This window comes from Branchiostoma belcheri, unplaced genomic scaffold, assembly GCF_001625305.1.
Source record: "Branchiostoma belcheri isolate BF01 breed outbred unplaced genomic scaffold, Haploidv18h27 scaffold220, whole genome shotgun sequence".
NCBI classification, from domain to species: Eukaryota; Metazoa; Chordata; class Leptocardii; order Amphioxiformes; family Branchiostomatidae; genus Branchiostoma; species Branchiostoma belcheri.
The window spans coordinates 44,925-59,571 of record NW_017803714.1 but is presented as its reverse complement, the minus strand read 5'-3'; the positions used below and the strand labels follow the sequence as shown (position 1 = coordinate 59,571).

The 14,647-nt window shown below is 42.3% G+C and overlaps 1 protein-coding gene and 1 pseudogene across 1 annotated transcript in view; both read right to left on the bottom strand.

Moving 5' to 3' along the window:
* LOC109470353 (tectonin beta-propeller repeat-containing protein 1-like) overlaps window positions 1-3,430 on the bottom strand; it is a gene marked incomplete at its 5' end in the record, with an annotated part of 14,037 nt that extends 10,607 nt beyond the window's left edge. The window contains one exon of the mRNA XM_019769272.1: window positions 3,352-3,430. Coding sequence (XP_019624831.1) covers window positions 3,352-3,430 — 79 coding nt within the window. The remainder of the gene's footprint in view (window positions 1-3,351) is intronic.
* A 2,796-nt stretch (window positions 3,431-6,226) lies between these two features.
* Window positions 6,227-14,647, bottom strand: part of LOC109470352 — a 22,877-nt pseudogene continuing 14,456 nt past the window's right edge.

Genomic DNA, 14,647 nt, shown 5'->3' with positions numbered 1-14,647 from the left:
AGAAGTAGGTCAAATTTTGAATTTGAGGGAAAATATGATTTTCAGCCATGTTCAGGATACTATATCTACAAAAGAAAGCAATCTGATAAAGTCTTTTGCCCAAAGTAACACTATGTCTTGTCTATTAAATGAATACTTGTGGAGGTTGGGTTCTTGTGTCGTTGGTGTGCACTTGTCCCTCAAAGTAGGCCATGTTTTGGACATTTACAGAAATTGACATATACGGCAATGTTTGAAGCTCTAGAAATAACAAAGTAGGATGTCATTTGAATTCAATCTTTGCAGGGAAGTACATATATGTATTGTGTATCAAATGAATACTTGGGGAAGTTGGGGTCTTGTGTCATTGGTGTGCACTTGTCCCTAAAAGTAGGCCATATTTTGGACATGTACAGAAATTGACACATACATGTATGGCTATGTTTGAAGGTCTAGAAATAACAAAGTTAGATGCTATTTGAATTCAATCTTTGCGGGGAAGTACATATATTTATAGTATATCAAATGAATACTTGTGGAGGTTGGGTTCTTGTGTCGTTGGTGTGCACTTGTCCCTAAAAGTAGGCCATATTTTGGACATGTACAGAAATTGACATATACGGCTATGTTTGAAGCTCTAGAAAGAACAATTACAAAGTTAGATGATATTTGAATTCAATCTTTGCGGGGAAGTACATATATGTATTGTGTATCAAATGAATACTTGTAGAGGTTGGGGTCTTGTGTCGTTGGTGTGTACTTGTCCCTAAAAGTAGGCCATATTTTGGACATACATACAGAAATTAGCAAAACGGCTGTGTTTGAAGGTATAGAAATGACGAAGCAGGATGCCAATTCAATTCAATCTTTTAAGAGGAGTACATATATGTATTGTGTATCAAATAAAGGCTTGTGGAGGTTGGGGCCTTGTGTCGTTGTTGTATACTTGTCACTAAAAGTAGGCCATATTTTAAACATTTACAGAAATAGGCATATGCGACATGAACAAAAAAGGAAGCCCTCAAAATCACCCATGTGATAGCCAATACTATAATAAACACATGGTAGAAGGATGGGTCTGAAAATAAATTCACTTTGGTATTTTCATCAGCTCAAAACAGCCCAAAATCCAAATTTGGGGACAAGTGCAGAAAATGACCTACTTCGAGGTTGCCCAAAGACTGAAATCTGCATGTACATCAACTTCACACTAATTTAGTACAAGTTAAGGCATTGGTCTAATATCCTGAAGTATTTGTCGTTACGTTAAAGCAGTTGGCGGTGACCGCGTCCTAAACTTTGCCAATTTCCGTGTTGTAGAGACGCAAAAATCTGTCAAAATGGCCTCAAAACTTGAATGGGCTGTTGCCATGGCAACAATGGGTTTTGAGCGGAAAGAAAGCTATTTCAAGGGTTGTAGGCGAAGTATTATCACTGCAAAATATGAGCAAAATCGATTTTTGACCCCGCTCACTATTGTATGATCATTACAGACATTTGCTCTTAAAATGGCCTACTTTTAGGGACAAGTATACAACAGCTACACAAGACCCCAACCTCCACAAGCCCTTATTTGGTACACAATACATATATGTACTCCTCTTCAAAGATTGAATTAAAATGGCATCCTACTTCGTCATTTCTAGACCTTCAAACATAGCCGTATATGCTAATTTCTGTACATGTCCAAAATATGGCCTACTTTTAGGGACAAGTGCACACCAACGACACAAGACCCCAACCTCCACAAGTATTCATTTGATAAACTATAAATATATGTACTTCCCCGCAAAGATTGAATTCAAATAGCATCTAACTTTGTTATTTCTAGACCTAATTAAATATAGCCGTACATGTATATGTCAATTTCTGTACATGTCCAAAATATGACCTACTTTTAGGGACAAGTGCACACCAACGACACAAGAACCCAACCTCCACAAGTATTCATTTGATATACTATTAATATATGTACTTCCCCGCAAAGATTGAATTCAAATAGCATCTAACTTTGTTATTTCTAGACCTTCAAACATAGCCATACATGTATGTTTCAATTTCTGTACATGTCCAAAACATGGCCTACTTTGAGGGACAAGCGCACACCAACGACACAAGACCCCAACCTCGACAAGTATTCATTTGATACACAATGCATATATGTACTTCCCTGCAAAGATTGAATTCAAATGACATCCTACTTTGCTATTTCTAGAGTTTCAAACATAGCCGTATATGTCAATTTCTGTACATGTCCAAAATATGGACTACTTTTAGGGACAAGTGCACACCAACGACACAAGACCCCAACCTCCACAAGTATTCATTTGATACACAATATATATATATGTACTTCTCTGCAAAGATTGAATTCAAATGACATCCTACTTTGCTATTTCTAGAGTTTCAAACATAGCCGTATGTGTCAATTTCTGTACATGTCCAAAATATGGCCTACTTTTAGGGACAAGTGCACACCAACGACACAAGACCCCAACCTCCACAAGTATTCATTTGATACACAATACATATATGTACTTCCCTGCAAAGATTGAATTCAAATGACATCCTACTTTGTTATTTCTAAAGCTTCAAACATAGTCGTATATGTCAATTTCTGTAAATTTTCAAAACATGGCCTACTTTGAGGGACAAGTGCACACCAACGACACAAGAACCCAACCTCCACAAGTATTCATTTAATAGACAAGACATAGTGTTACTTTGGGCAAAAGACTTTATCAGATTGCTTTCTTTCTTTTGTAGATATAGTATCCTGAACATGGCTGAAAATCATATTTTCCCTCAAATTCAAAATTTGACCTACTTCTAAGGACAACCACGTGACAACCAAAGAAGTGCCCAAAGTTTGCAACCATGCATTTTATAGCACATATGTTTATGTATCTATGATTCAAATTTAAAGCAAAAAAATCACCATCTTTGGACTTACAGCACTTTGAAGTTGGGTAGAAATAACGCTTTTCATAAGCCTCAAACACTGTATTGTGTTAGGGTTGCCCAGGTCCTTTAAACAAACTTCTTGAAAATTCCAAAGCTATTCTAGAATAGCGGATTAGTTGGTCTGTTATGCCCCGTACTTTGTTTTTCCATAATATTAAAGCACTTGCTCGTAATCGTGCCTTAAACTATGCCAAATTTCATGTTTTTCACATGTCTAAATCAGGGAAAATGGCCCCGAAACTTGTTTGGCCCATTACCATGGCAACGATCGGTGCTGACCGGAAAGAAAGCTATTTTGAGGGGTTGTGGGCCAAGTACTATCACTGTGCAAAGTTTGAGCCAAATCGATTTTTTGACCCCTGCCACCATTGTTTGATCCTTACAGACATTCGCTCTTAATCTTCTGACCTGTCGGCTGTGTACGTAGGAATATGGAGTCGCCTGAGTTGACTCCCCATGCCTGCCTGCCGCTGAGACCAGCCTCAACCTGCTTTAGTTTTCCTGGAATCTGCCGCCAACCAGTTCCAGTAGGGGTGCTCGGGCTTGTTCCTTAGAAAAAAAGAGATTATATTTTGAACGCCCTTGGGTGCAGTAAGGTCTCATTTGATGACTATATATGGATGGAAAAAGTCATAAAAATGGCTCGGGGTAGCCCGTCTCGTTGAAAATTGTTGCCATTTGAAGCAGTGAATGTCATATTACAGGAGGACATTACTCTTCACTCTCTAGTTCCATACTGTACTACATTCGGTCGGAGTTTGCTGGTGGACCTCAGAAATGCAGCGAACACTAATAAAATTTAAACAAGAAACTAGCACAGGTGTTTAGGGTAATCACACAATTAAAGCCGTTCCTAAATAGACAATCATTGCAAGCGATAAACACTAGCTTATTCTTACCCCACATACACTAATTAAGGGTTAATGACCCGGAGCGCTCACTCGGTGGCTTTATTCGGTGGTTATAGCAACTGACAAGGCTTTATCACACCATATTCACCGAGAAAGGGCGGGTCATTAACGCTATTATCATATAGTCTATCAAAACTTACACAATAGAGAGTAACACATTCCTGTTTAACACATACATCTAAATTATATAACAAACCATTACATTAACACCTCTATCTTCCCTTCCGCTGGCCACTGTTCCTGTGCATCTTTCCTTGATTCCAAGGACCCACATATTGAATTTAAATTGGCATCAATCACTTCTTCTATGTCAAATTCTGACACACCATTGTCTAAAATTGTATGCCCTTTAGTGTGATGATTTTACCTGTTCTATCAGAGTTCATATGAGTTCACCGGAACTTCGGAATAGAAACGGTATTCCATTTGTGGTTATTTTGGGTCAAAAGAATAGAACAAGCTTCCATTTGAAGTCACCTGAGGTCATTTGGATGTTTCAATACGGAAATGTACTTGCTAGTGGGGGTGGCGCAAAATATGTTTTCTTTCGCTCAAAATGCTCATGTATTGACATGGTCTTTATTTTGTTATGTATTGCTAAATGAATTGGTTGATGACAAGACGGTAAACATTTCTATTCAACAAGGAAACGTGCTACAAATGTCAGCAAAAAGAGTCAACTCCCCTGCAAATGGTTTGCCCCGGACCGTGCTTTATTGTGCCACAAAGCACACTTGTGAGAATAAAACACACCTGGTAATACTTGTATCATGCCAACTGTGACATTATGGCGTCATAATCAATATGGAATGGGGACTTCTGAGTGGTCAACGCCACCTAACTATATGATAATTTAGTGTAATGGTTGCTTGCAATGATTGTCTATTTAGGAACGGCTTTAATTGTCTGATTACCATAAACACCTGTGCTAGTTTCTTGTTTAAATGTTTTAAGTGTTCGCTGCATTTCTGAGGTCCACCAGCAAACTCCGACCGATCAAGAAAAAAAACAACTTCATGTCTATCGACACTGACGGCATGAAATTCCTTGATCTCATCAACTATGTGGCCCCCGGCTTTTCTTACTCTGCCATCCTTAAGGCCTACGAGTGCGAAGAAACAATGGGGTTCTTTCCCTTTAGTGTTATGCGTTTTTTTGTTCCATTGTTGTTGTTCTTGTTGTTTGTTTCACTGTTGATGTGATTAAGACCTGTTACACCGAACAATAACATCTTTTTTGTCCCTCTATGTGACATATACGAGAGGATGGGCAGTCTGGACAAGCTAGACGAGCCCCGCCTCTCGGGTCCTGACGCGTTCCACAGCAAGCTGAGGGACTCGGACATCGCGGCGGAGGACTATCAGTACGGCCACAGAAACGGGCTGAAGGTGGCAGACGGTCACAGAAACGGGCTAAATAAAGAAATTGGTTGACTCCCTTCACATTTTTTTATCAGTGCCTTGTACATTTATTGTAGAAGGTGCATGTTTCTCCGTGACGATGACGTTTTCAAACCTTGGGTAGATAACCCACCATCGCCAAAATGGTGTGTGCACGGTAAACTTGTAAACCAAGAATAAGTCTCATTGCACGGCACTCTTGCTAAACCACATAAATACATACATACATGTACATACATACATACATACATACATACATACATACACACACATATACACACAAAAGGTACGGAAAGCATAACCTTCTTGGCAAAGGTAACAACGTACCTTCTGAGCGGCCAGTCCTGTAAACGGACATTCTCCACGTCCCTCCACACATTTCATCTGCTGTGGTACGTCCTGAACACCGGCGGTTACACTCCGACTCCGGCCGGCGTTCTCCGATACCGAGAAAGTCGTCACGAGAGCCACACCAACATTCGCGGGAGAACTGAGTGGCTAAACAAAGATGTCACTCATGGTTATACTAGCACATTTTTTGTTGTATCACGACAAGGAGAGTTACAGTTCTAAGGCACAAAATTAGATGTTAAAAGAAAAATTATTTCATTTTCATTTTTTCAATTACTATCATGAAAGTTCATCTGTGTTCAAGTTAAAACTTTTGATCCAACATAAAGAAATCTCTCACCTAGAGCTTTCGACCATTTTCAATTGGTAAGGTGATCTAACCACAAAAATAATCACCAGTGAAAAAAAACAGGTTAAAATAATTACGTTTTTTATGTCTCGTGTTGCAAAACTTTGCTGTCACGCTGCAAGGTTACCGGGCGGGAGTGCTTTTACTATCCGGACAGTTATTATTTTATGTAAAGGTACTAGTATGTAAGCATAAAATGTGATAAATATTTCCTTACTTACCCGCATATTGGTGTCCGTGTGAAGTGCAATGTTGAATGCATACGTCTGAAGTCATTTGGTCTGAATCCATGCGGTCAGACGGGAAAATTCGCTCCTCATGGTCTTCATAACAGCCGAGGTAACGTATGCCTGATTGAGTGGGGAGGGCACAAAAGTGTGAAACGAATAAAATTTAAAGCGACATGCATACAGAGCTAGAGTCCTGGCCGAGATCCACTCATTGTGTTCTGTTTTCTTCATGCCTAGTACCTCTTCACATGTACCCAACCAAATGTTCTTTGTATGTTGCCACTGTTTCTCAATGTCCATGCCTTGGCTCTCTAGCTGGTCTTGTAGGGCCTGAAACCTATTCAGCTGGAAGGATGCCTGAACACCAAAGTTCCTGAGCAGACCCACGTTGAATCTCCTGCGGGACTTGGTGGTTCTGTTTGGCTTGTAGTGGTCTGATGGCACTTCGGCCCCTCTCATCACCCTTTCATCCTGCAGAGATCGTCTAAATTCCGGCTGATGCAGACATGGTCTATCTGGTATTCGGTAATCAGGGGATCTCAATGTGGCCTTATGTAATCTCTTGTGTGGAAAAACACTACCGCCTATCACTAGTTGGTCAGCGAATCGTTCCGATTCTCGTTCATTCTTCCCATTCCGTGTGTGCCAACGATTCTTTCGTAGCCTGTTATGTCGGATCCTATACATCTCCAAGTTGAAGTCTCCTTGGAGAACTCTGATGTCAGTATTGTTTTATCTAGCATGGCTGATGGTAAAAGTCATCTTTCTTCTCTTCCTCAGCGTCGTTTGTCGGTGCTAGCACTGGATGACGTTCAGATTAATTTTGTTTTTCCCTGTAAAAGAAACTTGGCTGTGATGATAAAGGAGCTTACTGGTTCCCAGCTGATGAATGCTCGCTGTGCCTGTGTGCCCAGAATACAACTACAGCAATTCACCCGATGCTAGTCTCAGCTGGAGCCATCATGTCTTAATACACAGTCCTATGAGATAGGTGTTGTAGTTCCTCATCTCTTGAGTTACCTCGATGGTTCTCCCTGCCTGGTACATGTACATCGTCCTGATGTTCCCTGTAGCAATCCTGTGTTGATCCTGGGTGTCAGAAGGGGAGTCGGCCTTGCAGCTTCCTCTTCGCTTTTACTGCACTACGCCATGCGTCTCCGTTGCGAAGAGCCTTCCTCACCCATGTCGGGTTGGTTCTGGATTTTTATTGATTCTTCGTTAACAAATATGTTTTCTAGCTAAGGTTGTTAGCCTTACGCAAACCCATTTAAACTCTGTGAGAGGGTTTGGTGGAACTGCTAATTAGTACCTATAGATAATGAACGAGACAGCACAACACAACACAGGTAGCAGACGTTCATCAATAACTGCCTAAAGCGACGGTCACAACTCGCCGTACGTGCTTCTGCGTGCTGTCTACGTGCAAAAACGTGGGCAATCGCACGGCATCCGTGCGTGGTGAGTACCACCTCCGTACGGAATCCTACGGATTTGGGAGCACGCAGACACGCCGTAGAACTTTAAGTGCATGTAATACTTTTTCTACGTGCGGTCTGCGGATTTACCACCCGTGCGTGCACGTGCGACGCGCGTGCCCCGTACAGCCTATGAGCGTGCAACGTACGGACTCCGTGAGTCTAACTTCACTATTCTCACGTGCAATTGCTGTACGGACAGCGCACGAAGCATGTGCGTGCCACACACGGTGCTTGCGTCATCCGTGCTTACTCCTCACTTCCCAGTTGACCTGCTCAATGACCACGCAGAACACACGTGCACCATACCAGGTGCTCCGCACGTGCAACGCACGTGCAACGCACCTGATTTCTACAGTATATAAAGACGACTTGACGGGCGACTGCCAACTCGTCTCCAAGATGCCCAGGAAGGCTCAAAAGAAGTCTACCAGACAAGATCCAAAGAAACGGGCCGCGGAAGACACCAGGGCGGCTAGTGATGATGAATTTATCAGGAGGTGCACGCACTTACAACGTGCGAGTGAGTAAGGAAACCGTGCGTACGCCGCACGTGTAGGTACGGCCTGTACGCGGCAACGTAGCAATCGCACAGAGATCGTACGTTGTAAGCAGAACAGGATGAAGGGGGATCATAGGTGGCCTATACTCCGCACGGGGCAATGGTCCCAACTGACTGCTCCTATTCTGGGGAAGGGTAGAAACCGTCCAACCACCGTACTTAGTTTAGTCGCTAAAGCGACGGTCACAACTCGCCGTGCGTGCTTTTTGTCCGTACGTTTTTGTCGTGGCTACGTCTGCTACGTTTTTTCTGCAAACGTAGGGTGGCCGGCCGAGGGAGTACGTCACTCGCAAGGTGTACGTACGTGGTCTGCACGACACGCCTGGCCGTCAGCGGTTGCGTGCATCGTACGTTGCGCAAGTGGTAAGTGAGTTGTACGTGCTTACAACGTACGATCTCTGTGCGATTGCCACGTTGCCGCGTACAGGCCGTACCTACACGTGCGGCGTACGCACGGTTTCCTTACTCACTCGCACGTTGTAAGTGCGTGCACCTCCTGTTAACTTCATCATCACTAGCCGCCCTGGTGTCTTCCGCGGCCCGTTTCTTTGGATCTTGTCTGGTAGACTTCTTTTGAGCCTTCCTGGGCATCTTGGAGACGAGTTGGCAGTCGCCCGTCAAGTCGTCTTTATATACTGTAGAAATAAGGTGCGTTGCACGTGCGTTGCACGTGCGGAGCACCTAGTATGGTGCACGTGTGTTCTGCGTGGTCATTGAGCAGGTCAACTGGGAAGTGAGGAGTAAGCACGGATGACGCAAGCACCGTGCGTGGCACTCACGTGCTTCGTGCGCTGTCCGTACAGCAATTGCACGTGAGAATAGTGAAGTTAGACTCACGGAGTCCGTACGTTGCACGCTCATAGGCTGTACGGGGCACGCGCGTCGCACGTACTCGCACGCACGGGTGGTAAATCCGCAGACCGCACGTAGAAAAAGTATTACATGCACTTAAGGTTCTACGGCGTGTCTGCGTGCTCCCAAATCCGTAGGATTCCGTACGGAGGCGGTACTCACCACGCACGGATGCCGTACGTTTGCCCACGTTTTTGCACATAGACAGCACGCAGAAGCACGTACGGCGAGTTGTGACCGAGGCTTAAAGCGACGGTCACAACCCGCCGTACGTGCTTTTTGTCCGTACGTTTTTTGGGAGGCTACGTCTGCTACGTTTTTTCTGAAAACGTAGGGAAGGAGTGGCGTCTACGCACGTCACTCGCAAGTCACTCGCACGGTTGGACAAAGTCTAAGAGTGTGGTCTGCACGCCAAGTCTGGCCGTGAGCGGTTGCGTGTATCGTACGTTGCGCAAGTGGTGAGTTGTACGTGCTTACAGCGTACGATCTCCGTGCAATTGAAACTTTACCGCAAGGAGGCCGTACTCACACGTGCTTCTTCCGCACGGCACGTACGGGGCACGCGCGTCGCTCGTACTCGCACGCAAGGGTGGTGAATCCGCAGACCGCACGTAGAAAAAGTTTTACATGCACTTAAAGTTCTACGGCGTGTCTGCGTGCTCCCAAGTCCGTAGGATTCCGTACGGAGGTGGTACTCACCACGCACGGAAATTGTTTCCAACAATATTTTAGGAACAGTCACCAAGTTTGGTGGTCTTAGCACAAATCGTTCAGACGCTGTCCGGCATCAAAGTTGGCGCGGGAACCTTTACCCCCCCCCCCCAGATAGGGTTAAAAATTAGTAAAGCATACACAATTACACATACATGCTAGGAAGAAATATACATGCATGTTTAACATTGACTAACGTTGCTGTTACCGTTTATATAATCAGAAGCACTGTACTTTCGCTTTATACAATTTCTAGTTGATTATTAATACTTAGGTTAGGTTAGGTTTACACACAGTTTACTTTGATGTCTTCTTTTTCTTTAGTTACTAGTTTTATGGTCATTAATAATCTCAAAGCAGATCCCTATCGGTGGCAAAAAAAGGCGGTATCAAATTGGCCAGGCAGCATTCATTAGCCAGAGAAGCTCCTCGGCCACCGGTGGGTGGGGGTCAGGACAAAAAAACCGGCCATATATAATATAATATAAAAAGGTAACGATCATTCCCCCACAACCTCTGCTTGGAGTGTTAATAAGTATGAGAGAAAAGGAAAAGCTCAACTGCTGATCACATTTAGGAGAATATTGCAGAACGCAGTAATATTGTACACGGATCTAACAGCTGTTTTTTTTCAAATGTATCATAGTCATGATCATAAGATAGTTCATGTAGACATGGTAACCTTGATTATGACGTCTGCAATGAAGCTACTTTGCATTTGTTTACGTATGTTAACCATTTGAAACCATGTATAATCCGTAAAAACTTGCCTTCACAAATAGACGATCCGGGATGACGAGTTGTGTATCCCTCAGGACAGTCCGTACACCCCACTGACCCCGCTCTGCTGCTGTACTTCCCGGCTGGACACTTCTGACAGGACGCCGCTCCCGGAGCGCTGCTGAACTCCCCAGCTGCACACGGCACGCACATTGTCCTGTTGTCGTTACTGGCCGTTCCCGCTGGACAGATGTCTTCCCGCTCGTCCCCCAGCTTACACGCATGGCCGGGACGGCATTGGTGACAGGTGAAGGCATTGTTGCTATCAGCTGTAAAAAGAAACAAATATACGACTTACTAATAAAGCATAAAGCATAGTTTAGTTTAGGAACGTGACATGTAACTTTATTTATTATTATTGTAGTAGCATTATGCACAGCAAGGATTTGTCGTGTCTAATTTTGTTCTCAAACATCAAGTTTGCTGATTGTATCATTTTAGAACGTCTTAGAAATAAGCCAAGGATGCTTGGCTCTTTGACTTTAGCACTGATTGTTTTCCGCTATGTATAAGACCACTGTCGTTTAAATCTTACAGGTCTACACGTTTTGGGGACACGTTTACCATACCATACCTCACGTATGGCGAAACTATCGGATATGTTGCAGAATGATGTACGTCACGTATCAGTACGTTTAGCTATACGTTGTGTATATGACATCATTTACGTGTTCAAATTACTGACATAAAAACAAGTCACGTTTTGAGGTCAATACGCCCATTTTTTGCCAATACCCAATGTATCCAGGCTATACACGGCAATAACAGAACGACAAGACTCATAACTCATCAAGACTCACCGCGTTAACCATGATTCACCCGCTGTAATTGTAGCGCACAGACCATGGTTATTGTTTTTCATTAGGCCATGTTGATTTGATTATATGGATGACATCCGCGCGCGCATGAATTTTCGGCCGTTTCCAAAAATAAAAAAGTTTTCAACCACACTGTAAATCGTACAAAACAGTTGCAAAATGAGCAAAAATATACCATACGTTACAAAAAAATTAATAGAAACTATACCTTTGTCGTAGAATGCCAAAATACAAACGAAAAAGACGAAATTGTAAAGAAATGAACTTGAAGACTAGATTATTCGCCAAACCATACTCTGTGCCATGTAGATTTTATAATGACTGTTTTTTTTTTTGCAAAACTTTTTTTTTATTCGCACGCGCGCATCAGTTTTGGGGCTCCCGGAGGATGTCATCCATATAATCAAATCAACATGGCCTTATTTCCATATCAAAGTCAGTGGCTGCATTGTCTAGAGGGTGCACAAAATTTATTATCTCTTCCTCTTTCCCAGCTAACGGGTCAATGTCATCGGCAAATCGTAACTTTGTCACCTGTCTAACGCATATAGTGACATTGCCTTTAAAGTCATCTAGGGCCTTATCTGTGGTTCTTTCCAAAATATATTAAAGATTGGGGGGGGGGTAGGAAGGCAGCCCTGGCGCACACTAACATTCGTGCGAAACCATCTACCGATGCTGCCGCTGAGGAGCACTGCACTAGTTGACTTGTTATACAGGTTTTCGATTGTCTTTACCAAGTTTTAGTTCATGTTGTATTACCTCGTTGCTAAACATAGTGCAGGAAGCCAGGACACCAGCTAAACATGCAAGAGTCATTTTAGGGATCACCGGCGTATTCAGGGATCAAATTGGAATCCAATGTAAATCAAATTCATTTTGATTCGTATAAAAAATTAACATGGCCTAAATCTTGTCAGAGTGTCCCCAAAGATAAGTCGAACATGTTTGGCTGGCGTTCGGGAACAACATTGGGGGAAGGTCGTGACAGGGCTAAAAGCAGGGGCCCGGCCGGTTTTTTGAATGAAGAAAAAAAATTAAGACAAATTCATTTCAAAATGAGCACAGATTATACTTATAATGATCTTTTAAACTTTTTGTTGGTTTGTGTATGCCATACGTTTCGTCCCCACAAAGTACCCGGATCGGATGAACCCCGGCTTAAAATATGACCACAGCATATGGCAAAATGCTTTGTCCCCCAAAAAAGAATATCTTAAGTTTATATAATAAACATGACAAACCCTTCACAGCTTTCTGTCCAGGTTTGCATCCCTCAACACAGCGCTCCTCATGTTGATACTTGCACGTGTTACAGTCTGTTGAAGCAGGTCCGGAGCAGGTCCTATTCCCTTCATTACTGACGTCTTTACAGAAGCTGCTGCATTCTACATAGAAATATGCTTTCGCTTAAAAATACTTATATTCAATAGGTAGAAAATTGTGACTTGTAATAGGATAACACTGGACGAACCTTAGGTTAACAAATTTAAACTTGTTAAAACAACGTTGCTGAAATAAATCTGACAATATTGTGTGACTTAATATTATGGTAGCAAACAAGAAGAAGGCAAATTCTTTAAATACACAATATTAATAGAATTCACAAGTCATCACTAAGAATGTACTAGAATTAATTTACACGAAATTAATTAACATTTACACTCTGCAGTGCTTATTTACCATTTGTTGCGTCAAAATATATTACAACATACTTTTGCACACGTTGTTATCATCAAAGTGTGTCAGAGGGCACTCCGTCACACAGTCCACAACACCATCAGGACGGGTTTCTTCCATCCTCTTAATGCCTGGAAACAAAACATTAACAAAATCACCTTTTTATTATATATAATCTTTAGGAAAATGTACTCACAGCTCACACGACGCGAACGCCATATTGATTTTTTAAAGACATAAATGTAATTTTTGAGCAAAAACAATAATAACTAGTTTTTGCGAGGGTTTAAAGACACAACACTACCAGCGGACTAGCCCCCTGTTGTAGTGCCTTGCACAACTGTGTGTCGCCCAAGGGCTACGGAAATGGACATGGGCACCAAAAACCCTATGCTCTGTATAGAACACGAGTAGACCTTTTAAAGCAACTATAAATCAACATAAAACAGCAAAAGACTAATTATTGACTAAAAATTAAAACATGTAAAACTTTTATTGAAATAGTGTATGTATGCTTTACGTACATGAACAGGTTTTTGTAGCAGTGTCAGATTTCATGTGCTGCGGACACTGCGCGACGCATTCGAAATCACCAGTCTGTCCCTCTCTGTAGGGGTAGGACACCTTCAGATGTTTACAGGCGATGCAGTCAGTCGGAGAGTTGGATCCACTTATGCGGCATCCTGTGTAGAAAAAAAAGAAATGCATGATCTTTTCTTTTCGTACAAAATTATTCTGGTGGCCATGTTTTTATTATATTTTATCCAAGCAGAAAACTGCACCGATACAAAAAACATGGCTCAACAACAAAAATGAAATAGATTAAAGATAAATCCAGGATATTTCGGATTTTAAGACATACCAAAAGAAATGAAGCAAAAGACTTAAATGTTGACTTAAATGTTGACTGCAGGATTGATTAACACAAGATTCCATGTCTGTATGATTGCCGGTGTTCACCGTTTTGATAATCTTCAAGGCTAGTAAAAAAGTAATTTCATTAATAGCTAAGTAGGTAGCGCAACAAAAACAAGCAAGCAAGGTTAAATAAAAAAGCAAAGACGAATGCACCGTTGCACTCAGGGTGACATTTCTGTTGACAGACCCCGTTGATCATCTCCGTCCCTTCCCGGCAGATGATGAAGTCCTTTGCCGGCTTGTCTAGCAGTGACAAACCCATCACCTTGACAGGAGACTCCCCACTGCCGAAGGAATAGTAGCGAAGGGACGCCACCTCGTTGAATGTAAAACTCAGCCAGACGTGGGGACGCTCCTATCATATTTTTTTTTAAAAACAAATATTGAGTTTTTGTCCCAAAAACTGTGCATTTCTGTTAACTCACGAATGCCTAAATTACTGAACAATATAATGAAACTTTATTTGCAAAATCATGCTCGGAGTCTAATTGCTTTTACAATCAAGTATAATACTCATTGCAATACAGTAACAGGAGACAGGTAACAACTGTCTGGAAAAAACAACTTCTACTTTTACTACTACGCTATTATGGGGTTTGACTTCTTCTTTGAAGGTAGTGGATAATGAATAGTCCCACATTCTGCATAATTAGTGGGTTTTGTGACC